The 25,517-nt window shown below is 36.4% G+C and overlaps 2 protein-coding genes across 3 annotated transcripts; one reads left to right on the forward strand and one right to left on the reverse strand.

Moving 5' to 3' along the window:
- The first annotated feature begins 623 nt into the window (after positions 1-623).
- LOC142634153 (cellulose synthase-like protein E6) lies at positions 624-9,388 on the forward strand. Of its 2 annotated transcripts, XM_075808439.1 has the most exons (8): positions 624-935; positions 1,026-1,347; positions 6,539-6,679; positions 6,783-6,914; positions 7,018-7,230; positions 7,331-7,555; positions 8,217-8,564; positions 8,651-9,388. In XM_075808439.1, exons 1-8 carry the CDS (start codon positions 664-666, stop codon positions 9,191-9,193), a joined length of 2,196 nt encoding a protein of 731 aa, XP_075664554.1. In that variant the 5' UTR covers positions 624-663; the 3' UTR covers positions 9,194-9,388. The 2 variants fall into 2 exon arrangements, with proteins under 2 accessions (XP_075664554.1, XP_075664556.1); XM_075808441.1 differs by lacking the exons at positions 7,018-7,230; positions 7,331-7,555.
- Positions 9,389-9,765: 377 nt separating this feature from the next.
- On the reverse strand, positions 9,766-15,754 carry LOC142636203 (acetyl-CoA acetyltransferase 2). Its single transcript, XM_075810334.1, has 14 exons — positions 15,524-15,754; positions 15,068-15,166; positions 14,757-14,930; positions 14,552-14,657; positions 13,856-13,994; positions 12,922-12,999; positions 12,770-12,835; positions 11,855-11,940; positions 11,629-11,728; positions 11,433-11,543; positions 11,316-11,357; positions 11,089-11,175; positions 10,747-10,832; positions 9,766-10,166 (listed from the first exon to the last, which is right to left on the reverse strand). Exons 1-14 carry the CDS (start codon positions 15,567-15,569, stop codon positions 10,133-10,135), a joined length of 1,254 nt encoding a protein of 417 aa, XP_075666449.1. The 5' UTR covers positions 15,570-15,754; the 3' UTR covers positions 9,766-10,132.
- Between the last annotated feature and the right edge of the window lie 9,763 nt (positions 15,755-25,517).

Below are 25,517 nucleotides of genomic sequence, written 5' to 3' on the forward strand. Positions count from 1 at the left end.
TAGGGACATATTTAGTTTTTATTTATTTATTTATTTATTATTATAGGAGAAGATTATATTAAACTTGGATAAAAGATGACCAAAATAACATATTTTGGCTTGAAATTATAGGTAAATATTAAAATCACCTTGTGTCTCACTCTCCCTACTCTAATGTGTAAGTTACCAAAATACAGTTCAAACATTCATTTATTAGATGATTAAAATCCACCAATCACATTTATTGTTATATGAATTTGTATACTTTATGCAATAATATTTGTAATATCTTTAACATTTTCCAACCTTACGCAGTATAAACATGTTGTAACTTCAGTATTTTTCAATGGTTATAACTTAAGGATTTGGAAACATTTAATAATTTATCAAGAGAACTAAATACTACTATAACAACCAAAATTTGGCAACTTCAGACAACTCATTCAAAATTTACTCTAGTATTTATTGCAACTCACCAGCCTCTCCACAAGTATGTACTTGGTCAGCAAATTTATATTCAATTTATATTCCGTTGGTCCTACCCTTATCAAGCTTGTGCTTAGTTCTAACTTCAAACTATTCATTCTTTAAATATAAGTTTAAAGTTGTTAAACATAAACTATTGGCACCATATATTAGTACCTGCAATTCAACTCATTTTAATCATAAGAAAGAGAAAGAGAGATGGGAGACAACAATGGTCTTCCTCTTTTTGTAACAAAGTCAGCAAAGGGGCGCATCCTTTTCCAATTGTATGCAATTCTGATTTGTGTGGGTGTGTGCTTGATCTTTTTATATAGACTGAGCCACATACCAAGAAGAGAAGAAGCTGGAAGATGGGCTTGGATTGGACTGTTTCTCGCAGAACTTTGGTTTTCTTTTTATTGGTTTCTTACTACGTTTGTCCGATTGAACCCCATCTATCGTTATACTTTCAAAGACCGCCTCTCTCTCAGGTACATATGAATATCTCTCTCTTTCACATACATATGAATGTTTTGCTTCACTTGCTCAGTCACAAGTGTGATTGTTTAATCAATAAACAGATACGAAAAGTTCTTTCCAAGCATAGACATATTTGTATGCACTGCTGACCCCACGATAGAACCACCAGCTATGGTTATTAACACAGTTCTATCAGTCATGGCTTATGACTATCCACCTGAGAAGCTAAGTGTTTATCTATCAGATGATGGTGGTTCAGTTTTGACATTTTATGCTATGCTAGAGGCTTCACGTTTCTCCAAGATATGGCTTCCATTCTGCAAGAAGTTCAAAGTAGAACCAAGATCGCCGGAGGCTTATTTTCGCACAGCAATTGAGCCACTTGGGGAGCCTGCCATGGCCAAAGAGTGGACCTCCGTTAAGGTATGCACCTTGTTATTAAATTCCACTTTTTTTTTTGTTGAGAATTATTAAATTCCATTTGAATATTCCACACTTGAATATTATTGTTGGGGCACTATATACAATGAGTGGAGGGGAATAAAACAAAAGAAAACAAAAATAAAAAATGTGGCATGTAGGTGGGTGGGAAAACTAAAACCGTGCAATTATATTTATGGTAGAGATATAAGTGAAAAAAAAAATGTAAATCGGTCCATAATTACTAAAAAAATAATATAATTCTAATATAATATTTTTTTTATTTTACTATATCTTAGCTTAATATATTGAAATTACATAATGTGGAGATTATATATATATATATAAAAGTAAAGATTATTCTGAAATGGTACACCAGTATTAGTTAGTATTAAAATATTTAGTTTTTTTTGCCATATTGAAACAGCTTCAAGTACTGTTTTGACTATGTTAATACTAATTGGAGTTTCATAATAATTTTCTTTTTATACTATAGCCTCCACTAATTCAGAGTCCTAGTTTCGTCCTTGTCCCTCACTTTCTTCCACCAAATGCAACGAGTAATTGCCTGAAAAATCCACAGATCCTTAAATTTTGTGGGTCAACATGACCAAGAGAAATTGAATTCTCTCTCTCTCTCTCTCTCTCTCTCTCTCTCTCTCAATTGTGTTAGATCTCTATATGGAATAAAAATCTTATGTTTCACTAGAAGTGTTCCAAATATCCACCAACTATTGTATATCATATGTATTTTTTAAGAAAAAAAGGGCATGTGACAAGCTGCGGTTAGTAAAGTATAGAGTGAAACTCATAAAGACAATAGTGTAATAATAATATGTGTCTTACTTCTTTATAAGAGTTAAATAAGTTCTAAAAAGAAATTCGTTACATGCATTGTTGGGTTCTTATCTCTGTGTAGAGAATCATTGTAGTGCACGTATATATAGAATAGAATGGCTTTTCCTTCTGTCCGTAACCAGCCAAAATGGACATTTGCCCATTTCGCCCAAAAGATGTAGCAAAATGACACTATTCTAAAACTATCTAGCAAAATGCCCCTATTTTGAAACTTGATTTTCTAAAAATCGAGTTTCAATGAAAAACTCGATTTGATAAAAATCTTGTAATGTGAGAAATTTTACATGGAACTCGAGTCCCATGAAATTTTTTTTTTTTTTAAGTTTGATTTCACATAACTCGATTTTCTAAAAATTGAGTTTCAATGAAAAACTCGATTTTTAGAAAATCGAGTTTAAAACAAGGGTATTTTGCAAGATAGTTTTAAAATAAGGACATTTTGCTGGAAAGTTTTGGCAAAATTGGCAAATGCCCATTGTGGCCGTCCGTAACCACATGCAAATTGGCATTTGATTTTCCACAAAAAGCATGGCTTAGACTACCCGAATGGAGAATTTTGGTCAGCGTGGACAACTTTTAGAAGATAATGTTTATATTATATCAATGGCCACCGTTCTCTACAAGCTTGTCGTCGTCGTCGATGCTTGATTGTTTGTTGTCATATTTCTCTATAGTGATTGTCGAAGAGAGAATATTATTATCTAATCATATTTCGCACAGATCCTCATGTTACATTCAATAATTTGTGTTTAAAGAATGCAATAAGTTAAAAAAATATCACATCAGTATTAGAGGATGCATGGGCAGTAGTCGGCAACTCGATTATTATTATATAAAATCCTTTTCAATTGTCATACATTTTATTTTTTGGATAACTCATGGTAGGTCCTAGACGATGGCTGAGCTTCAGAATATGTATGCATCTGTACCTCTTTCCACAGATGGATTGACGAAATAGATGATTAGATATGACTGAGAATAAAGTTTGGCTATATATAACTACACCCCATATTATTTTTTTGGCCTAAATGCACTTTTAGTTCTTATATTTTGACCCGATTTCTATTTTGGTCTTTACATTTTATTTTTACCACTTTTAGTCCCTAAACCAATTAACGCGTGACATTTAAGTCCTTACCGTCACCCAACTAACAAAAAATGCTGATGTATCTAACAACACAATAAAATAATAATTAAAAAATTGCCACGTCAACATCTAAATTAATTTTAATTAAATAAAAAAAAACAGAATTATTCCATATACATCAAAATCAAAACTCACTTACAAACCCAAATTTTTTCAAAACTCACTAACAGAATCATCGCAACTAAAACTAACCCAGCTATCAAAATGACACACTAAAACCTAATAACCAAAACTAATAGCAAAAGAGAATGAGAAAGAGAGAAGAAGTAGAAGAAGAAGAAGACAGACCAAGCAAGGATAAAAGTGAAAGAATTCAGAAGGGTAAGGCTTCTTCTGACTCAGGCTCTCCCAAGCTTCTCTTAATTGGGCTATTCCAGTCGAAGATACATCGATCCCGATGTAGTGACCAATTTGGGAATCGTTGTCGAGGCCAAATCCTCCTCCTCCATAGCAATACAAGTCACACACAGTTGCATATGGGTGCGCAAATATCTTTATCAGCACCATTTTTACGAACTCGTACAGCTTTTACGTGGGTTCAAATGGGGTTTTGATTGGCGGAAGGAAATCAGGTGGGTTCCGATGGAGTTTTGATCAGCGTGGGTTTTCTGGAGATTAGAGTTTTGATCGGCGTATATGGAGATCGGGTATTGATTACGTGGGTTTCATTCCGATGGGGTTTTGATCGCGTGGGTTCTATGGAGATCGGAGTTTGATTGCGTGGGTGCTGAAATAATGGGTTTGCTGGGGTGATTGTTGATTTGTGTGATTTGTTCAAGCGCTTCGACAGCGTCAACGAAGAGGGAGAGTTCAATGCGCTGCCGCCACTGGGGTTGCTGGCTTTTCATTTCTATGCTGGGTTTGATCGGATCTGGGTTTAAAGAAAGAGATGGTGGGTGCTAGGTTTGTGGGGATCTGGGCTTTCTCATCAATGATCGTTGGTGGGTTTGACTAGGTTTGATCGGATGATCGATGTGGGTTTGTTGTTGTTGGTTTGGGTGTGGTTTCGTGTGAGTTTTCCTGTGTTTGCTCTTGTTCATGCTCTTTGATCTGGTGATATTCATTTTTTTTTTTTCCTGTAGGTCAAGTTCTTTGATTCTGGGTTTTGATGTTGTTGCTGGGTTTGATGTTCATGTTCATGTTCAATTCATGTAATTTTTTGTTTTTAATTTTGTTTTTAATTTTTTTTATTTAATTAAAATTAATTTAGATGCTGACGTGACAATTTTTTAATGCCAAAAATAGATTTTTTTTAATTATTATTTTACTGTGCCGTTAACTATGTCAGCATTTTTTGTTAGTTGGGTGACGGTAAGGACTTAAACGTCATGCGTTAATTGGTTTAGGGACTAAAAGTGGTAAAAATAAAATGTAGAAACCAAAATAGAAATCGGGTTAAAATGTAGGGACTAAAAGTGCATTTACGCCTTTTTTTTTTTTAATTAAATGTCAATTTTGATAAATCTACTATGAAATTACATTTTTCCTCTTATATCCTTCACTTTTGCAAATTTTTCTAAAGATGAAAAATCAATAGTTATATCATTAATCAAATATTTAAATTTTAACTTTTTGTAGTCTTAAATTACGCATAAAAAATAAGTTTATACAGTAAATAAGCTGTTCTTGAAGGAGATTTTGTGATAGTGATTAATGCATTAAAATGGTCCTCTCCCTCAGTAGCATCTTATGGTCTTCTTATTAGAGACATCAGTCTTTTTGTAGAGCATTTTCATTGTATTAATTTTTCTCATGTTTGTAGAGATGGGAACTCTATAGCTCACAACTTTGTTAGACATGCACGTCATGTCAAAGGTCCCTTGTGTGGGTGGAAAATGTCCCTCCACAAGTTTCAATTGTTTATCTTGCCAACTTGGCTTCTGTTTCTTAATAATATTTCCAGGTTTCTTTCTCAAAAAAAAGAAGAAGAAGAAGAAGAAGAAGAAGATTGGCTCAAAATTTAATATATCTATTAAGAATATAAAAAACATGGGCAACATAGTGACATACAATTCAATAGTTAAATTTTCAAATATCTAGTCATGTGTACTTTTTATGTTGTGAGAATTATAGCTAAACTTGGTACAATCATTAAATATTCCCTCTATTTTAATTCTTAGAATGTATGAAGTTTTTAAAAATTATTCTATTAACTTCTCATATTATTCTTAAATCTTAAATTTGAACATACTTTTCTTGGTTTAGTTAAAGGTTTTTAGGAAGATTGTTGCCTTTATTTTGTTTGAATGCAATGTGTTATTTGTAAACTCTAGTCTATTTTGAAAAGAAATGTATTAAAAGATAGAAAGAGCTTAGCTCCAAACCAGTATAGATCCATTTTCTTTCAATTCACTATGTAATGATTGAAAAGATAATTCATATGTAGTTTTAGTTACATGACTTTTGTATAGTTTTAGTCATATGACTTTTTTAATGAGTTATATGACTTATTTAAATAATATACATAAATAATCTTATAAATCGCCACTTACTAGATTGGAAGAGACAACTTCAAACTAGTTTAGAGTTACACTATGTCCTAAAAAGATTTTATAAATGCACTATTAGTGGCATTTATAAATAAGGGTCGCAACGAGGGATGTTGGATATGAAATGGCTGAAAGATTTGAGGAAGGTGAAGTGGCATTGCACTCGCATCCAAAAGTAAGAAAAGAAAATATGGCTAAAATACGTGTAGTTTTAATCATAGGTATTTGAGCACTTAAACTCAAACTTCGTGGAATTTTCCTTTTTCTTTCACAAATGACTTGTAGGTTGTAGCACAGCTATCAACTAGTGTCATGCCTGTTGGCAAATGAAAATGATACTATAAGAAAGCACGTTGAACTGACCCTAATGGATAGAACTTTGGCACAGAGACTTCAGGTTTTTCAATTTAATTAAATCACTTGGTTGTACTGAATTGAATTATTTTTGGAAAAGGCAACACTATTTGCAATTTATTGATCAATGCAACTAGATGTTTGAATTTAATTGGAATTCTAATATATTACACCTAAGGTACTATACCTAATTTTTACTCAACCCTTATTAACTTCAGTCAAACTATAATTACTTCTAATTTGGAAGTTCAAAAAAGCTTACAAACATCTTGTAAATTTTTTCTTTTATTTATTTTCTGGTTCACATGTGATATAAAATAAAATCGTGTTTTATATCTTGTTGCAGAAATTATATGAAGACATGAAAAAGCGGATTGAAACCACCACAAAGCTAGGTCTAATTTCAGAAGAAATTAATCAAGAACACAAGGGATTCAAGGAGTGGACATGGCTTGCAAGCAAACGTGATCATCAAACTATTCTTCAAGTACTTCCTACATTCTCTCTATCTCATGGAAATGAATGCTTCCAAATCGTATATTTGTATTCAATTCCTGGACTTTGATAATAGAGTTGTATCTAATTCATAGATACTTATTGATGGGAGAGACCCCAATGCCGTGGACATTGAAGGACAATCTTTGCCAACTTTAGTGTACTTAGCACGTGAAAAGAGACCTCAATACCACCACAATTTTAAAGCAGGAGCCATGAATGCACTGGTAAGTCTTGCACCATATCCACATATCAAGCTTCAAAAGTTTCATTGTTTTTTTTTTTTTTTAACATATTTAAATATCATAATCATCCGTCATTGAAAAATAGTTGAGGGTGTCATCGAAGATAAGTGATGGTCTTATAATTCTTAATGTGGATTGCGACATGTACTCAAACAATTCAGAGTCTGTAAGAGATGCTATATGTTTTTTTATGGATGAAGAAGAGGGGCACAAAGTTGGTTTCGTACAGTTTCCACAAACCTTCGAGAACCTTACAAAAAATGATGTCTACAGCAGTTCCCTTAATGTAATAAATGAGGTGAGCATCAACGAAAAACGTACAGTTATTTCAAAACTTGTATTTCTAATTGAAGAAGATTTTAATGGAATTTCTATCTGTGGTGTACCCTACAATAAAGGTAGAGCTTCCTGGACTTGATGGGAATGGAGGGCCTTGTTATATTGGTAGTGGTTGCTTTCACAGAAGAGAGATTCTTTGTGGGAAAAATTATAGCAAGGAATGTAAGGTAGATTGGAAGAGATTGACCAAGAGAGAGGTAGAACAGAGCATTAGTGTACTAGAAGAAACATGCAAAGTTCTCGCTAGTTGTACCTATGAAGAAAACACTCAGTGGGGAAAAGAGGTCTCTCTCTCTCTCTCTCTATATCTCTCTATATATATATATATATATATATATATATATATTAACCTTATCATTTAGTTCATCCATAAATTGAATAAGTTCATAGCAATAACATAAAAAAGAAAAAAGAAAAAAAAGAAAACCGAATGATTATGACTTAAGGAAAAATTTTGAATTGAAGGGTGATATAAAATCTGTCTATTTTCGGCATCATATTCATAGTTGACTCTCCCACTCCAGTCGTTGCTTTTCTTTCTATTACATCAAAAATAGGGGCTTCAGCTTCAACTACTCGAATATATATATATATATATATATATATATATATATATATATATATATATTGGTAAAGTAAATAGGCCAAGAGCTCCTCTCTTGCCATTGGGTCATTGCGATTACGGGTTGGATGTCTAATTGTACAGGCAATAATGATAGTATCTTGTACCTAAACTGTTGTTAATCTTCTAATCGATAATTGGGTCAAAGAAAAAACTTTAATTTAATTAGTTTAATTTTATCTCTATAGAGCTCTTTTCTTTTATTCAAAACTTGATCGCAGTCGCAATTTTTTTTAACTTATTCACATTATGTATATATGAACCTCACATATGCAACTGTCTCTCTCAAACATCATACAAACCTCACATATACTGATTTGCAGATAGGATTGAAGTATGGTTGTCCAGTGGAAGACATCATAACAGGATTAGCTATACAATGTCGAGGTTGGAGATCCATATATTTCAATCCAAAAAGGAAGGGCTTCCTAGGAGTCGCTCCCACAACACTACTACAATCACTTGTACAACACAAAAGATGGTCTGAAGGTGATTTTCAGATATTTGCTTCTAGGTATTCTCCCTTTGTGATGGGATATAAAAAAATTCCCCTAAAGCTTCAGTTTTCATACTGCTACTTTTTGCTATGGGCTGCAAATTGCTTGGCTACGCTGTACTATGTTGTTGTGCCATCATTATGCCTGCTTAGAGGCATTTCCTTGTTTCCAGAGGTACAAAACTTTCATTACTTGAACCAGACCTATCTATGATTGTTGCTACATTATATTCTAAGAATACAATCATCTTACACCAACAGATTTCAAACTCATGGGTACTACCATTCGCATTTGTCATCTTTGTCCACCGTGCATACAGCCTTGGAGAATTTGTTTTCTTTGGGGGCACATTACAAGGTTGGTGGAATGATCAAAGAATGTGGCTGTATAAAAGAATGACTTCCTACTTCTTTGGCTTCCTAGACAACATCCTAAGACTACTTAGGTTTTCAAAGTCAGCCTTTGTCATAACAGCAAAGGTGGCTGATAATGATGTGTCACAGAGATACAAGCAAGAGATCATGGAGTTCGGTGCTTCTTCCCCAATGTTCACCATTTTAGCAACACTTGCATTGCTAAACGCATTTTGTTTCATTGGAGGACTGATGAGGGTGATTGCGGATGTGGAAAATTTGGTTTGGGAACGATTTACATTGCAGATTCTTCTATGTGGTATGCTAATTTTTATCAACCTCCCTATTTACCAAGGTCTCTTCCTCAGGAAAGACAATGGTAGTATGCCCACCTCAGTAACATGCCAGTCAATAATGTTTGCTATATTGGCTTGTGTATTATCCCTGTAGTAAGTTCTATGTTTGTTGCAAGTAAAACTTCTTCTAGCTAAGAAATACTTTTGACGGAACTATTTCTAGTTACCAAGGGTTTGCACTATCAAAGGAAACTGTAATCTGTACTGTCGCACTATCAAAGGTAACTGTAATCTGTACTGTCAAGATTTTTATTGTATCCTATTTATTGCTCGATACGGTTCAGATAAATAATCTCAAGCAGGATAATAAGCAAAATTTAAAGTCAGGGTATTTGATAGAATTTGCAATCTTGTTTTGCAACAAACATGGTAAGAGCACATTATCTCCTCTATTTGCCAGTGATGCGTGAAGGCTATTTGTTTACCATTTTACCTATATTTTAGAATATTCTATCAGTTGGACATCATAAGAAGTTTTCATAGACAAAGCATTGCTTGACAATCTCACATGCCATGTTGTTTTCTTTTTTTTTCCTTTTTATTTATAAACAGTCAATATCAGGTTATACACTAAATCCACTACATTCAAACACAAGGAGAAATAGACATTAAAAAACAGAACATAATAAGCCTGAACTTATGAATTCATCCAAAAATAGAACAAACTTTTTCCAATAAATTTTAGAACTGAAAATAGAAAACAACCATCTTTGTTACAACACACTTTACTTAAGCATGTTTCTTAAAAAGACTTGATACAATACAACACCTTTTTCCACTACTTAAGCATATTTCTTAAAAAGACTTGATACAACACACTTTTACTTTGTTACTCAATAACAAATGTTAAAATAGCTATTGATCTAGTAAGGGAACTTATGGGTATAGAGTTGATATACTCCATTTTTCCCCTTTATCTTTGTACAAGTTATTTATACAATTTATTTTATTTATAAAAATAAAATTCAGAAATGAAAATAGAAAAGGGGGAAAAACTCCATAAATATAGGATAATGTGAGAAAAAAATCAGCGTCACAGCTTAGAAAGTCCCACAATCACAACTGGCCTGCAAGATGCAAAATTCTTTCATGACTTATAGGAACTTTTAAATTATGGGAAGAGATTGAAACTTTCTTTTCTTCAGAGGCAAAAGTGATAAACAATAATATCGGGTCAATAATTCAATAGGTTTTATTTTTTTCTAATTATTTGTGGTTAGTCATAAACTATCTCATCAAATATCACCATCAGAAAAGAAGACAACTCTACAATTCCATACCTTTCAAAATTTAGAAACTAGGGATGACAATATCGGATGGTGGTAACAAGAATATCAGTTCAAAATGGGGATAATGAAACAAGAATATCCGATCAAAGCAATTTATTGATGATTTCAGAAAAATTATGATCAGGTATGATTTATACCTTCTTTTAATTCTCTTTGATAAATCATTCAGATATCTAATCAAATATCAGAAACAGTAGAGAAGACAATCCCACACACTTAACCTTCTAAATGTCGGTCGGGACAATAAGCAAAACAAAAGCACAGGAATGTCTACTTCATAGGACTAGAAATTCTGAAAGTAATCAATTGAGCATCTGCCGTACCAAATGTAAATGGAAAAACAACATAAAATTCTTACATTCTCTCAAGAACCAGAGCAGATGCTCCTCCTCCTCCGTTGCAGATAGCACCAACCCCATACTTCCCATTCTTTTGTCTCAACACCTGCAAAAACTCCTTTTTGAATAAGCTTAAAAAAAATGAAGTGAATTAACATTGAGTGCTACTTGATTTCTGCAAAAGATTCCTCATCTCCCAAATGGTTTCAATTGGAGAAGCAAGGCAGAGGAATGCTTTGCAGCCACATTCACCACTACGTGAAGAGAGAGAGAGAGAGAGAGAGAGAGCTATGTAATAATATTTGGTCAAATCATTTCTAACTAGGCATACAGAACAAATAAAGATAGCATCCATATACTACCCCTAATAATGTGACCAAAATACGAGCTCCACTGCATCCTAGTGGATGTCCCAAAGATACAGCCCCACCATGTAAATTAACTTTTTCCTGCATTCAAAGTAAAGAGACAATAACTTTATAATGGTATAGAGTTGATGTAATTTTTACAATGCACTAGAGAATAAAACATCTATATACAAGTCAATTCTACAAATTAGAATAAACAACCGAGTTACTTGAAGACTCACTGGACTAAGACCAAGCAGCTTTTGATTGGCAAGTGCCACAACCTGCAGGGAAGAGTTTAGCACACATATAGCAAATTAAAGCTCAATGTAACGGAGAACAACAGAAAAAATTCTTACAGAAAAGGCTTCATTAATTTCATAGTAATCAATCTGAGAAGCTTCCAAACCAGCATTTGAAATAGCTTTTGGTATTGCAAGGGCTGGGGCTGTTGGGAATAATTCGGGTGCCTACACACACAATCTTGTTTTAGCACTAATTTGCAGTAAGTTTCATCAAAATTAAGCCAAATACCAACAATATTCTTTATAGTACCTGGGCTGCATCAGCATATCCTTTGATCTTTGCAATTACTTGCAACCCTAGTTGAAGAACCTTCTCCCCACTCACAAGCACTAATGCAGCTGCACCATCACTGTCCGTCATAACAGCACCAACCCAGAGTCAAATGACAGGAAATTCACTTAAACACCAATACAAGGAAGCAAACAAATTATACAAAAAATATATTATGGCATTAGAGAGAGATATAGGGAGATACCTTATGCTAGAAGCATTCCCAGCAGTAACAGAACCCCCAGCCTCCTTGAAACTTGGTCTCAGCTTCCTCAGTTTTCCAGCATCAAACTACAATGGTACATATGAAATGGGGGAAAGGGTTAAATTTGAACAAAAATCAATATGTTGGTACAAAAACAAGTACTGAGTAAATAATTGAGCGGGGGAAGGGTAAAAGGTCAACATAAAACAAGGAAATTGTTACATTACCAATTCTCCCAAAAGTTTTAAGTTATTAGGAAATGATGAATTTAATCATTTAACCATAGTTCTAAAAGAAATGACATAGAGAACTCCAAAAACTTTTGACTCTAGGATTCTAAAAGTAGAGTAAAATAAAATGACATGAATAAAAAAGTATTTTATTTAAGAACTAAATTTTCCCTAAATGTCTTTCTTTCCCCTTCACAGCAGCCTGTAGCATTCTAAGTAATACTAAGGCCTTTTTTACTTGGAAACCAAGGAACCATAACATGAGTAGAAATATGTCATGAACACTGTAATTTTTTTTTTTTTTTTTTATTTCAATGTGGAGCTTGGTGGTAATTTAATTAAATTCAGCACCTAAGAGAAAAATAAATAGCTGTGCCTCACTGCCTCCAATAACCTGAGGTGGAACAAGCAATGAAGCCATTATCTCAGCTTCTCTTTACCATTATTTTTTGTGGCACTGATGATACTAAAGTTGCCGATACCTAAACACAAATAGCTTTATCTCTATTAGCTAAATTGCTGTAGTCCAATTAGTGAAATGGCAGCACCTTCAGCTAATGATGGCCATTCCAACCCACCAAAAAGGGAGGGGGAACAATTGAGAGGAGCTATCTACAACTTCACATTATGTAGCTCAAAGAATAAAAGTTCACATAAATCAACCATTGCCATTTGTTGTATTCACCTTTCCTAAACCTTCATCCTTGTCAACAATTGTGGAAGGCTTCCCTCTTCCCCCAGAAATTTCAACCTGCATAACAGAATTATCAAGTGATAACGACTTGATACCATAGACTGAGAACTTTCTCCTTCTTGGAATGGAATTAGAAAGCACACCGGAACTATTTCCCATGCAAAGACACCAGCATTCTGTGCAGAAATTCCTCGCTCAAAGCTCCTAATAGCATAATTGTCCTAAAAGAAGGGGAAAAAAGGATGTAGCAGAAGAGAAACAAATTTATGCAAACTACTTTTTAAAGTCAAGTAGAAAACCAGCCAATATAATAATGGGAAATACAACATTAAATAAAACACGACTGCAATTAGACCATAAACTAGCGTTGCAAAAAATTTCTTCCATTGTTTTCTTTTCTTATTTGTAAAATGCTTTTATGCATATCATCAAGACAGATGTTTAAACTCGCTAAATATCGATTTGTTGAATCAAATATTGATTCAAAAAAAAAATCTGGGATATCAAGGTGATCTGCTGTGTTCCTTCTATTGAAGCAAGCAGGAATCAAGGGATGATATATTTTTTAAGTTTTATTTCTCTGAAAGAATCTGGGAAGGGGTGCTGAGAGCTTGAGAAGATGCCTTAGAAAATAAAAGGAAGATTGGAGACTGGATTCTTGAGTTAGCTTGGGCTTTGAAGAAGTTGAAGAGTAAGAATTTTCAGAAAGTCATCTGCAAGTTAGCTGGGCAGGAGTTATTTACCACTTATGGGCCGAAAGAAATGGAAGGGTTCTTGATGCCTAGGTGTGTTCTGAAGAATAAGTGATTTAAAGAGTTATTTTTTTTATGTTAGAGCCAGATTATCTTGGAGTAGATATGTAAAAAACACCATCCAAAACAGGATCCTTTGCAGCACTTTCCTTTTTCTGTGCTCGATCAAGATCTGATTTGGGGTGGTTAGTTAGTCTCTGATGTAGTCTTTAGTTTGTTGGCCTGATATTCTTGTATTTTCTGGTTTTGCTGCATAAGTAGGGTGTTGCACTGGTGTGTTTCCAAGTAATGAAATTTAAATTGACCAATTACCACAGTACACTACCTGCTCTTCTCTTGTTATAGCATGTTGATCAGCACATATTTCACCACAAACTCCCATTCCAAAGTCATTGTACACATCCCAAAGTCCATCTTTCACCATTCCATCGACAATAGTGTCATGACCATATCGAGATCCCTTTCTGTTCATAGGAGTCAGAATGGATAACAAACATACTTCTGTCTACTTAAAATAGGAACAATTGCATGCAAAGGTAAGGCATCACAAGACTTCAGGTCCATTCGTATGGCAACAGCTACATAAAAGTAGCAAAGAACTAGAAGCATGAACAAACAAGTAAATGAGACAATATGGTTTAGATAACCAACATATCATGTATAGCTTCTTTTCTTCTTCTTTTTTTGATAGGTAATCATATCATATATAACTTGAAAGTTCCAAAATGAAAATTTTTTATGTTTCTTTCTCGGACAAACATGTAACAGAATCACCGAATCTCACTTTCTCCATATTATAATTGAACAAATTAACATTTAATTACCAAGATGGGCATACACTCCAAGCTTGTATATCATGTATATCTATATGCTGCAATGAGAAAGATCCTATCATAACACTTTAGAGGTCTCCTCAAGTTTTTTACAAGCATGTCCTTCCAAATTCCTAGTATATGAATGAGTAGTACAAAAGCAACATGAAATAAACTAATGAGTAAACGTTAATGACAAAGAGGCTAACCTTGCTTCAGCTAGATATTTAGGCGCATTAGACATGCTTTCCATTCCACCAGCCACAACAACATCATTTACACCAAACTGGATAGACTGTGCTGCAAGCATTGTTGCTGAGACAATCAAGATAAACAACACATCACCACTCAATGCCATTTCTAAGTTTTCTACTAAAAGTGAAACTACCCGTTTCAATTTAATGAAGAGTGAACCTTTCATCCCCGAAGAACAAACTTTATTAATAGTCGTGCAGATCACAGAATTAGGAATCCCTGCACCCAACGCAGCCTGTCTAGCAGGAGCTTGGCCTAAATTCGCGCTTAGGACATTGCCAAAAAAAACCTCTTGCACAAGTGAAGGATCAACATTTGCCCTCTTAAGAGCACCTACAAATTGATAAATTACAATCACAAGGCACAATATTAAACCCCAAAAAAATTGTTATGATTTGGAATACTATACATAGTTTGAAGAAACAAAAATAAAAGAGACATAATATAAAAGGATAATTAGTGGTAATTACATTGAATAGCTATAGACCCAAGCTTGGTAGCTGACAACGATGAAAGGGTACCAAGTAATCCACCCATTGGTGTACGTGCAACACCAACAATACAAACATCTGTATTCCAATAATTAAAAAAATAAATAAATAAATAAAAACAATGAAAACACTATGAAAGACAGCTGCAATGATATGAGAATTACCACACAAAAAAAATGCTTAAATCGTAATATTAAACCTTTTCTTTGAATTGAAATCACAAGCATATGATTAGCCCGATACCCAAAATAAGTAGTAAAGATTGAAACTTTGATCTCTTATGATCTTGGTATAAGCACGATAAATTGTGGGTGTGGCTTAATTTCCAGTAATTGAATCATATAAAAACAGAGGAACTGAGACTATTACAAGAAAGAAAGCAAAACCCAAGAGTTAAACGAACTTGTAAAATGAGAAATTAAATAAATAAAAAACCTCGAGGTTTAATGGAGTCTGAGGATGCCCTTGAGAGAGGAGCCATTTTCGGCGGGTCCGAGAAAGAGAAAAGAAGATGTTCAGTTAGTAGTTGTACTTAAAAATGAGATTTGATCCAAGAAAGGGCTATGATTATATTTTTGGATTCCAAAAAAGAAATACTAAAATTTGATGTTTTGTTTGTTTGGCAAATCACAGAGGTGTGCACGGCTACTTGTTTCTAACATTGATGGAAGTATGGAACTCATTCGACATTGGAAAGCGCAATACGCATCTGTCCACGTGGCCGTTGGGCCCAACTTTGTCTTTCACTCGTTATCCTTATCTGAATTTTTTTTTTTTTTTCCCTTTTTTTACTTATTTGATTTGGCCATGACTCAATTTTTATAACTCAATTATTATAATTCAAACTCAAACTTATAACTCATAATTCAAATCTCACTCTATTTCAAAAACTCCAAAATTCTTGTTTGGTCATATAACTCACATTTTGCCACCATAACTCATATTTCAGAAACTAAAAACACTAAAATTATATTTTCAATTTCCATCATAAATCATTCAAATTTTTGAGTTTTGAGTGATGGAAACATCACCCAAAAACCAAGTCAAACAAGATTTTTTCAGTGAGACTCATACGTTTTAGAAACTCAGTGATAAAAACTAGGTGATATCACTCATAATAATGGTAATTCAAACAAGCCCTCATTATCCATGTCAAACTCTACGTATTTTTTAATTTTTGTAATTGATAAATGAAATTGCAACCAATGAAAAGTATTGTTCTTTAGAAATAGAAAAATACAAGTCTTTAAGCACGTACAAGTGTTAATAGAATTAGAATTTCAAGAACATTAATCAAAGTGAATGATTTTTCAACTAATGGCACTTAACACTATTTTCATGCTCAAGTTTTCATTTTTGTTAGGTAAATTTCTTCGTGATTTCTTTTCAAAATTTTAGTCACATTCCAAAACTTATATGTTTGTTCAAATGATATAACTACAATACTTATTGTACTTGTTAGAAATACTGAATGAATGTATTGTATTTTTCAAAGAATAAAATATACATGAGTGCCTTTATATAGGAGGCAAAGTGTGCTCTACAAGCAAACAAGGTGGGCCTAAAGCCCACAGACCTATTACATGTTAACAGCCCCCCTCAAACTTGAGGTGGGTGTAAGACTCACTTGAGATTGTCAACCAAAGCATGAAAGTGTCCATCAGGATGTGACTTGGTGAAGATATCTAAAAGTTGATCTTTAGAGGATACTGAGAACAACTTAAGAGCACCATGGATAAGATAATAACGGATAAAACGACAATCGATCTCGATGTGTTTAATCCGTTCATGGAAGACATAATTGTGAGTAATATGAATGACACTCTAGTTGTCGCAATAAAGAGGAGTAGCAGAGGATATAAACATACCTAAGTCCTTAAAAAAATATTGCAGCCAAAGGAGCTCAGATGTGGTATTAACAAGGGCAAGATATTCTACTTCAATACTAGAGCGGGCCACAAGGATTTGTTTCTTACTTTACCAAGAAATTGGAGAAGAACCAAGAAAAAAGAAATAACCAGTGGTGGATCTACGATCAGTGGGATCTCCAACCCAATTAGTATCAGATAATGTACGAAGAATAAGAGACTGAGTAAAGTAGAAAAGGTCATGGAAGAGAGTGCCCTTCAAGTATCGAAGAATGCGCAAAACAACATTAGTCTATCATAGAGCAGACAGATACTGGCTCACCTGGTGAACAGCATAGAAAATATCTAGACAAGTGACAGTGAGATAAACTAAGCTGCTAACCAATCGTCTATAAAAAGAGGGATTATACAATAGTTCTCTCCCTCCCGATGGAGTCAGATGCATATTAAGTTCAACTAGAGTATCAACAGTCTTGCTATCAATGAGTTTAGCTCGAGACAAAAATTCAAAAGTATACTTGGCTTGAGTAATATAAAGACCATTTGGGGAATGAGTAATTTCAAGACCCAAGAAGTAGCTGAGATGTCCAAGATCTTTTATCTCAAACTGCTGACTGAGAAAATCAATGCCCTTCAAGTATCGAAGAATGCGCAAAACAACAGCATAGTGAGTCGATCGTGGAGCAGACAAATACTAGCTCACCTGGTGAATAGCATAGGAAATGTCTGGACTAGTGACAGTAAGATAAACTAAGCTGCCAACTAATCGTCTGTAAAGAGAGAGATTAGACAATAGTTTCCCCCCCTCCCGAGGGAGTCAGATGCATATTAAGTTCAACTGGAGTATCAACAGTCTTGTTATCAATGAGTCCAACTCAAGACAAAAGTTCAAAAGTATACTTGGCTTGAGTAATATAAAGACTATCTAAGGAATGAGTAATTTCAAGACCCAAGAAGAAGCTGAAATGTCCAAGATCTTTCATCTCAAACTGCTGACTGGGAAAATCTTTGAGCTCTTGAATGCCACTGAGGTCATCATTAGTTATGATCATATCATCCATATACAGGAGAAGCAAAATGGTGCATTTGTCGGTGTGACGAAGAAATAAGGCAGAATCATAAGGACTAACAGTGTAACCCAAGCGAAAGATGGTGGAGCTAAACTTGGCAAACCAAGCTCTTGGAGCTTGTTTAAGGCCATAAAGAGCACGTCGAATGTGACAAACCTTGTTTAATTTAACAGAGAGACCAAGAGGAGGTTGCATATAAATTTCTTCACTTAAATCCCCATTAAAGAAGGCATTTTTGACATGCATCTGAAAAAATGTCCCATTTACTAGCAGCAACAACAGCTAAAAGGGCACAAACAGATGAGATACGAGCAACTAAAGCAAAGGTCTCTTCATAATCAATCTCATACTCATGTGTAAAACTTTTTACAACAAGACGAGTTTTATATCGCTCAATGGACCTATCAAAGCGAGTCTTGATCTTGTAGACCCACTTACAACCAACCACAGATTTCTTGGGAGGAGAGTCACCAAATCCCAAGTATAATTTTTAGATAATGTATCAAGTTCCTTTTTCATTACAATCTGCCATAAAGGGTCAGTGGAGGCCTCATGATAGGTGTGAGGTTCGTGCAGTGTAGCAAGGGCAGTATAACAATGATAGTCAAGTAAATATGTAGGAATGGATCTTACCCGAGTTGAGTAACAAAGTGGAATGTCTTGTTCAAGATCTTCAGGCGAAGTAGGAGCAAGGGACCCAAATTCAGGGTTGGGTGGCTCATCTTCGACCTGTTCATCTTCCACTTGTTCATTAGAGGGTGATCTAGGAGAGGCATCAAAAATATTTGGTGGTTAGATAGAGAAGTTTATAGGAGGGTCAGGAGCAACTATAGAAGGAATATGTAGCTCATCTAGAAAAATATCTAAGGCAAAGGAGATAGATGAGGAGGCACGAAAGTAAGAGAGCTCGACAAATGAGCAATGTTCCCAAAAGATAACATTGCAGGAGATACAAAGACGATGGGAGACAGGATCATAACACCGATACCCCTATTGAGTTTCGTCATGGCCAAGAAAATAACAAAGTCTAGACCGAGGCTCAAGTTTGTTATGCTCATGTTGCTGAAGCTGAATGAAACGAGCAAAACTGAAGGAACGAAGGTGGTGATAGTCTAGAGGTGACCCAAACAATCGCTTATATGGAGTTTGATTTTGAATGACAGGACTGGGAATGTGATTAATAGCATGAACAACATGAAGAGTAGCTTCACCCAAAAAAGAAGTAGAAACTTTGGCAAAGAGAAGGAGAGCACAAACAGTGTCAAGAACATGACAAAGTTTTCACTCAGCTCTACCATTTTACTGAGAGGTACCTGGACAAGTTACTTGATGAATAGTGTCATAGGAATGCAAAATAGCTTGGAAAACATATTGAGTATATTCAAGAGTATTATCAGATTGAAAATTTTTGATTCATTTGGAAAACTGAGTTTCAACCATTTTTGCAAAATTAGAATATACTTGCAATAATTCAAAACAACGTTTCATATGAAAAAATTCAGCTATAGCGAGAATAATCATCAAAAAAGACAAAAAAAAAATATCAAGATCCACCAATATTAGAGATAGAGGAAGGCTCCCGAACATCAGAATGAATTAGATCAAAGATAATAGTGGACATTGATTCACTAGTATTGAAAGAAAAGGCTGGTTATTTTCCTAACTGACATAAAACACAATCAAAATTTTCTGTGAACACTGAACCTAACAAGCCCCTAGAAGCCAAGTGTTGTATCCGAGAGAAAAATGCATGACCAAGATGGCCATGCCAAAGTGCAAGGGAAGGAATAGAAGAAATTGCAGCAACTGCAACAGCAACAGAAACAGGGGCAACAAGTGGAAAACAAAGGTTGTCCATGGGAAACATACGCCCAACTCTGGGACCAATCCCAAGAACCTGTCCCATCCTCGGATCCTACACAATACACCCAGAATAATCAAAGGTAATGCGATAACGTAACTCAGTTAATTGTCCCACAAAAAATAAAATTGTAAGAAAGGTTAAGAACATTAAAGACCCCAGGAACCGAGAAGTTGGAGGTCGAGATAGAACCTATATTATGACCAAATATTGTGGAACCATTAGTTATGTGAATATTAAGAGGGTGTGGTGTAGGTTCAAGTTAAGAAAATAAGGACGAGTGAGGTGTCATGTGGTTGCAACAAGCAGAATCCATAAGCCAAGAGGAAGGAGACATACCAAATGAAATTGAGAGAGAAGAAGAATAAGATGCATTACTAACCATGCGAATGGTATTAGCGATGATATTTTGAAGGTCAACTGTGGAAATGGTGATAGTGGATCCAAAAGACTTGGACTTTGCGGAGATGGGAGCCATTGGTTGGATATTCTCAATGTAAGTGCACAATTGCACCTGGACCCAAGAGCAGTTATGGGCTCAGGCCCAATGAGCCTTAAACAATACGAATTTGTAGAGTGTGGGCTTTAAACCTAGGTTAGAAGTGTGTGGGGATTAAATGATAAACTAAAGATTGCCAGTACTTGGAAACAACAAGGAATAATGTAAGTAGGCCTCCTCGGATGTAAGCCGAGAGCTGTTCTTATATTATATCTCTCTCTTTGTCTTTTTTCTTTTTAGGTTACAAAAAGTTCCGTCCCCTTTCTGTTCTCTGTCTCTCCTTAAATACTCCTCTTTTTAATACTTTATACACGTGTTGCCCCAACTCCTCCCTTAGCCTAGATATTTCTTTTCTTAGTGCATTTGAACAGTAACTAGAAGTTTCCCTTCCACTGTTCAAGTGTCACTTCCCCATTAATGCGGCCAGGATGGTAGGTGCAGGGTCTTTAATGTGGAGGTAGCAGCCTTTACCTTTGACATTTTTCCCACATCAGTGCTTCTAGGACATTCAAAGGTTCACCTCCTTTAACCATTGGTCTTGACCGTGTCATTCCCTAACCTTTACCATGAAGTCCCGGGTTCTCTGGTGTCAGTACGAGGGGAAAAGCATCCTCGGCTGGATCTTCGGATCCTCGGCTTATGGGCCGACCCGTAATACTAACAGGCCCTAAACTCAAGAGCAGGTCGGCTTTCCTTAGCATGACCCATCGGCCCATATTCTCATCAAGGTATCCTTACTCCCCACAATAGCCCCTCAAAACTCTAATTTTCGACGTCCGAGGAGAAAAATAGGGTTTTGATTTAACGAGGATCCACTCTCACCACTTTATATGTGATGGCACGTGTGGAAATCGTTTCGCGTCCCAGAAGATGCCACTTGGCGGTTTTATTTTCAAAAACGCGCGCATTTATTACTGCAAGTTACTCTTTGTCTCCCATGTTCAACGGTGAGATGGGCATCCAATGGTCCTCGTTACTCCACGAAATTTTAGGCGGGACAAATATAATTTCGAGGCCGCCCTTTCGCACGTCGTGACGCTTCGGGAACCTGCGCCTTCATTTAATTCATCAGGGATCAATCCCATCAAAACACCTACAATCATTCTTTACCAGCAGAAAACCGTGGAAACCCGTACCTTCAACTTTGTAAGTTCTTGCTCTCTCTGTTCTTAACCTTTTCTCCTCGGATACAGTCCTCGGCTATCTTCGTAAACATTTTTTCCTTTAAAGTTTAGCCTTTCGTTTTTTTCTAATGGGTAGGTTTAAGTGTCTAGTTGATTCCGTCGCTGGGATGGAGGGTTTTAGGGCTAAATACCGTATTCCCAGCGATGTAGGACTAAAATATTGCCCGGCAGAAGCCGTGGCCGGTTCTAGGAAAGAGGAAGAGGTTATCATCCCTATGATAGCCTTTATAGAGGGTGGGATGACCCTTCCAATGAAACCCGTAATGAGGGAATACCTTCGCAACCACCGGTTGTGTCCCGATCAATGCCTCCCAAACGTTTTTAGAGTTCTAGGTAGTGTAGATGCTCTCAACGAGCAGATGGGTTTAAACCTCACATGGCACGATGTCGTGTTCCTATATGAGTCCCATAAACTTTCTAAGGTAGGTTATTATATTAAATCTCGGTCCAGCACCGTTAGGCTAATCTCCGTCCGCCCAAATCAAACAAAGGCATGAAGGACGACTACTTGATCGTGTCCGAGAACCGGCACGACGGCCTCCACCGCCCGCTGAGTGGGGGGATCCAGGTGCGACGCCGTAGGATTAATCTCCCCACAACACAACTTCTCCTAACACACACAGAAATGCGTATTCGTATTTACTTAAATTTGTTAAATATTTGTGTGAATCTGACCAGATTTGTTTGTTTTGACGTCTTTTTTGCAGATAAGCAGCACGTGCGTCCTCGTCTGAGTCACTGTAACATTGCCGATCTAAACCGAGTACTTCGCTCCGAAGTGTTCGTTAGTGAAGACTTACAACTCCGGGCTGCTCACCTCATTCTAGGGTACAATCCCCTTTCCTCGGACTTCCAGGAGATAGAGAACGCCATAATTGCGGGCGACCGAAGACGAAGGAGGATAAACGTAGCTCGGCCCCACTTTCTGGACGACCGCGAACTCCCGGACGCTCCCAACACCGTTTTGTACAACCGGCCTATAGCAGCAATCCCCCTTGCTGTGCATTCACGAACAACTGTCATTCCAGAAGAGCAAGTGTCTTCTTCACACACACTTGACGACGAGATAGATCAATTCCATCTCGAAGACACCGAGAGACCTCGCGGGAACCAGTTTGTGGTACTTTCCAACGAGGAGGAAGAAGCCACCGAGGCCTCTGGAATTGCAGGGTTTGTAGTTGCCCTTCCCGAGGACGAATTTAAAGAAGACATGGGAAGAATGGAGGGTCTCCTCACCAATAGGGCCGCTAAGGTTGCAGAGAAAAAGAAAACGGGGACGTCCTAAGTTCCCCCAGCTTTACCTCCTCCTCCTCCTCCTCCAAACTCCAGCTGAGCCAAAACTGCCAGCCGAGGATCCCAAGAAGAAGAGGAAGGGGGATAATGAGGGGACGATCAATAAAGACCCCAAGAAACCACACCAACAACTCCCATCGGCCCAGCAGCAGAAGCTAGACAAGGGCAAGGGTAGAGCCCGTTCGGTTGAAATCGGGGAATTCAGGGACGAGGCTGAAGTGCGCCGAGCACCGACCACCTGGTCCCCTGATCTAAAGCTGGACGGCGCACCCATCTCCCCGCCAGTCCAGTATAAGGGCGGTTCAACAAGGCCACGCCCACCACCTGGCCAAGGTCTTGGAACGCCCTCTTCTGCTGCCCAAGGACATGGAGACCTTGGAAAAGATGGGCCAGCCACAACTATTCCTCTCACTAAAAAGAGACTTAGCGCTGGTAAGTTTTTCTCCTTTTTTAGGAAGATTCCACTTTTAATAATATTTATAGGTAAGTTTGTTTTTTATTATTCCTAACTCCATCATACTTTGTTACAGGCTATTCAGGAGGTCTTTGTAGCTGAAAAGCTTATTGAAGACACTCGGAAAGTAGCCAGAACTGAGCTCGAAATTAGGTTGGAGACTGAGAAGTCCTTGGGTACAGCCCTTGCTGAGAACGAGAAGCTGACCTCGGAGGTGTCAGATCTGAGGAGAGAGAAAAATGGGGTCGAGTCAAACTTGAAGACTATGATGACCCAGATAGAAGGACAGCGCAAGCTCCTTCATGAAAGAGATGAAGAGCTCTCCCAAGCTCAAAGGGAGTGCTCGGATCTGAAGAAGCAACTGGCGCTGATGAAGGAAGAAGCTTGCTCCTTCCAACTCTCTCTTCAAGCTGCCAAGCAGGCAAGTTTTGATGAAGGGGTAGCAACCACCGAGGAGCAGCTGATAGAGGAGTTCGCGGCTCTATGCCGCGAATACTGTCAAAAAGTATGGGGGGAAGCTTTAAATGCAGCAGGAGTTCCCCAATCTTCGGATTTGAGGAAGTCCGAGAACGTTTGGCTTCCCCTAGAAATACAAGAGATTGAAGAGGCTCCTGCTGCTATTCCTACCCCTGAGACAACTCTTCCTGCCCTACCTCCGGTGGTCCCACAGCAAATTCCTGATCCTACAGAACCTTCTGGTTCCAACAAAGAGAAGGAAGGAGGAGGGGATGCAGAGAAGGACTTAAGCCAAACAGTTGAACCCAACGTCCCGCCAACGAAGACAGCAGATAAGGGAAAGCAGATCTTGACTCCCTTTGAGCTGGAGTTGAGAAAGACCGAGGGCACTTGTACCTCTCAGCAAGAGCCTCCTCCAAAAGCTTAGGACTTAGCTTAGGGCTTCTCTTTTTCCATTTTTGAATTATCTATGTAATGCATATTTAACTGATTAATGAAGAACAATTTCATTTGCTTTTCACTTGGGTTGTATCTATTATACTTTACTTTACTTTTTTTTGTATTTGTTATAAATATTGCCATTAGTACATAACCAAAATTTCTCAGAGTAAACAAATCTAACTCCAAGGATTGCACAATCATAACTTTCACATAATCTTATGCACATCATTAAAGATTTAATAAAAAGTGACATGGTTAATATATTTAAACAATGCCTTGATTAAAAAGAAAAGAGGACTTCATATAATGATTAAACCCTTATAATGCACAACACTGTTTCTAGTAGGATGTAAGATCCGAGGACCATTCCTTACACAAAATTGCTTAACACTTAAAGATATGAAACTTAAGGTCCGAGTTTAATAAACAGTAACGCATTAACATCCAGACATAATAAGGAGATAACCTTAATCAAAATTGTGGTCCGAAGATAAGACTTCACCAATTTTACGTTTGATTCTTAAAAATTATAACTTCAAATGTTAATTTTCCCAAAGTAGGAGGTCCGAAGACCCGGCATAACTAAGGTTCTGTTTAACAAATAACAAGACATCAATTTCCACAAGGTTTATGGTCCAAGGACTGCACTTAACCAAGTTTCTGTTTGATTCTTAAAAATTATAACTTCAAATGTTAATTTTCCCAAAGTAGGAGGTCCGAAGACCCGGCATAACTAAGGTTCTGTTTAACAAATGACAAGACATCAATTTCCACAAGGTTTATGGTCCGAAGACTGTACTTAACCAAGTTTCTGTTTGATTCTTAAAAATTATAACTTCAAATGTTAATTTTCCCAAAGTAGGAGGTCCGAAGACCCGGCATAACTAAGGTTCTGTTTAACAAATGACAAGACATCAATTTCCACAAGGTTTATGGTCCGAAGACTGTACTTAACCAAGTTTCTGTTTGATTCTTAAAAATGATAACTTCAAATGTTAATTTTCCCAAAGTAGGAGGTCCGAAGACCCGGCATAACTAAGGTTCTGTTTAACAAATAACAAGACATCAATTTCCACAAGGTTTATGGTCCAAGGACTGCATTTAACCAAGTTTCTGTTTGATTCTTAAAAAGTATAACTTCAAATGTTAATTTTCCCAAAGTAGGAGGTCCGAAGACCCGGCATAACTAAGGTTCTGTTTAACAAATAACAAGACATCAATTTCCACAAGGTTTATGGTCCGAAGACTGTACTTAACCAAGTTTCTGTTTGATTCTTAAAAATGATAACTTCAAATGTTAATT

The sequence above is a fragment of the Castanea sativa genome, chromosome 5 (assembly GCF_040712315.1).
Source record: "Castanea sativa cultivar Marrone di Chiusa Pesio chromosome 5, ASM4071231v1".
NCBI lineage: Eukaryota > Viridiplantae > Streptophyta > Magnoliopsida > Fagales > Fagaceae > Castanea > Castanea sativa.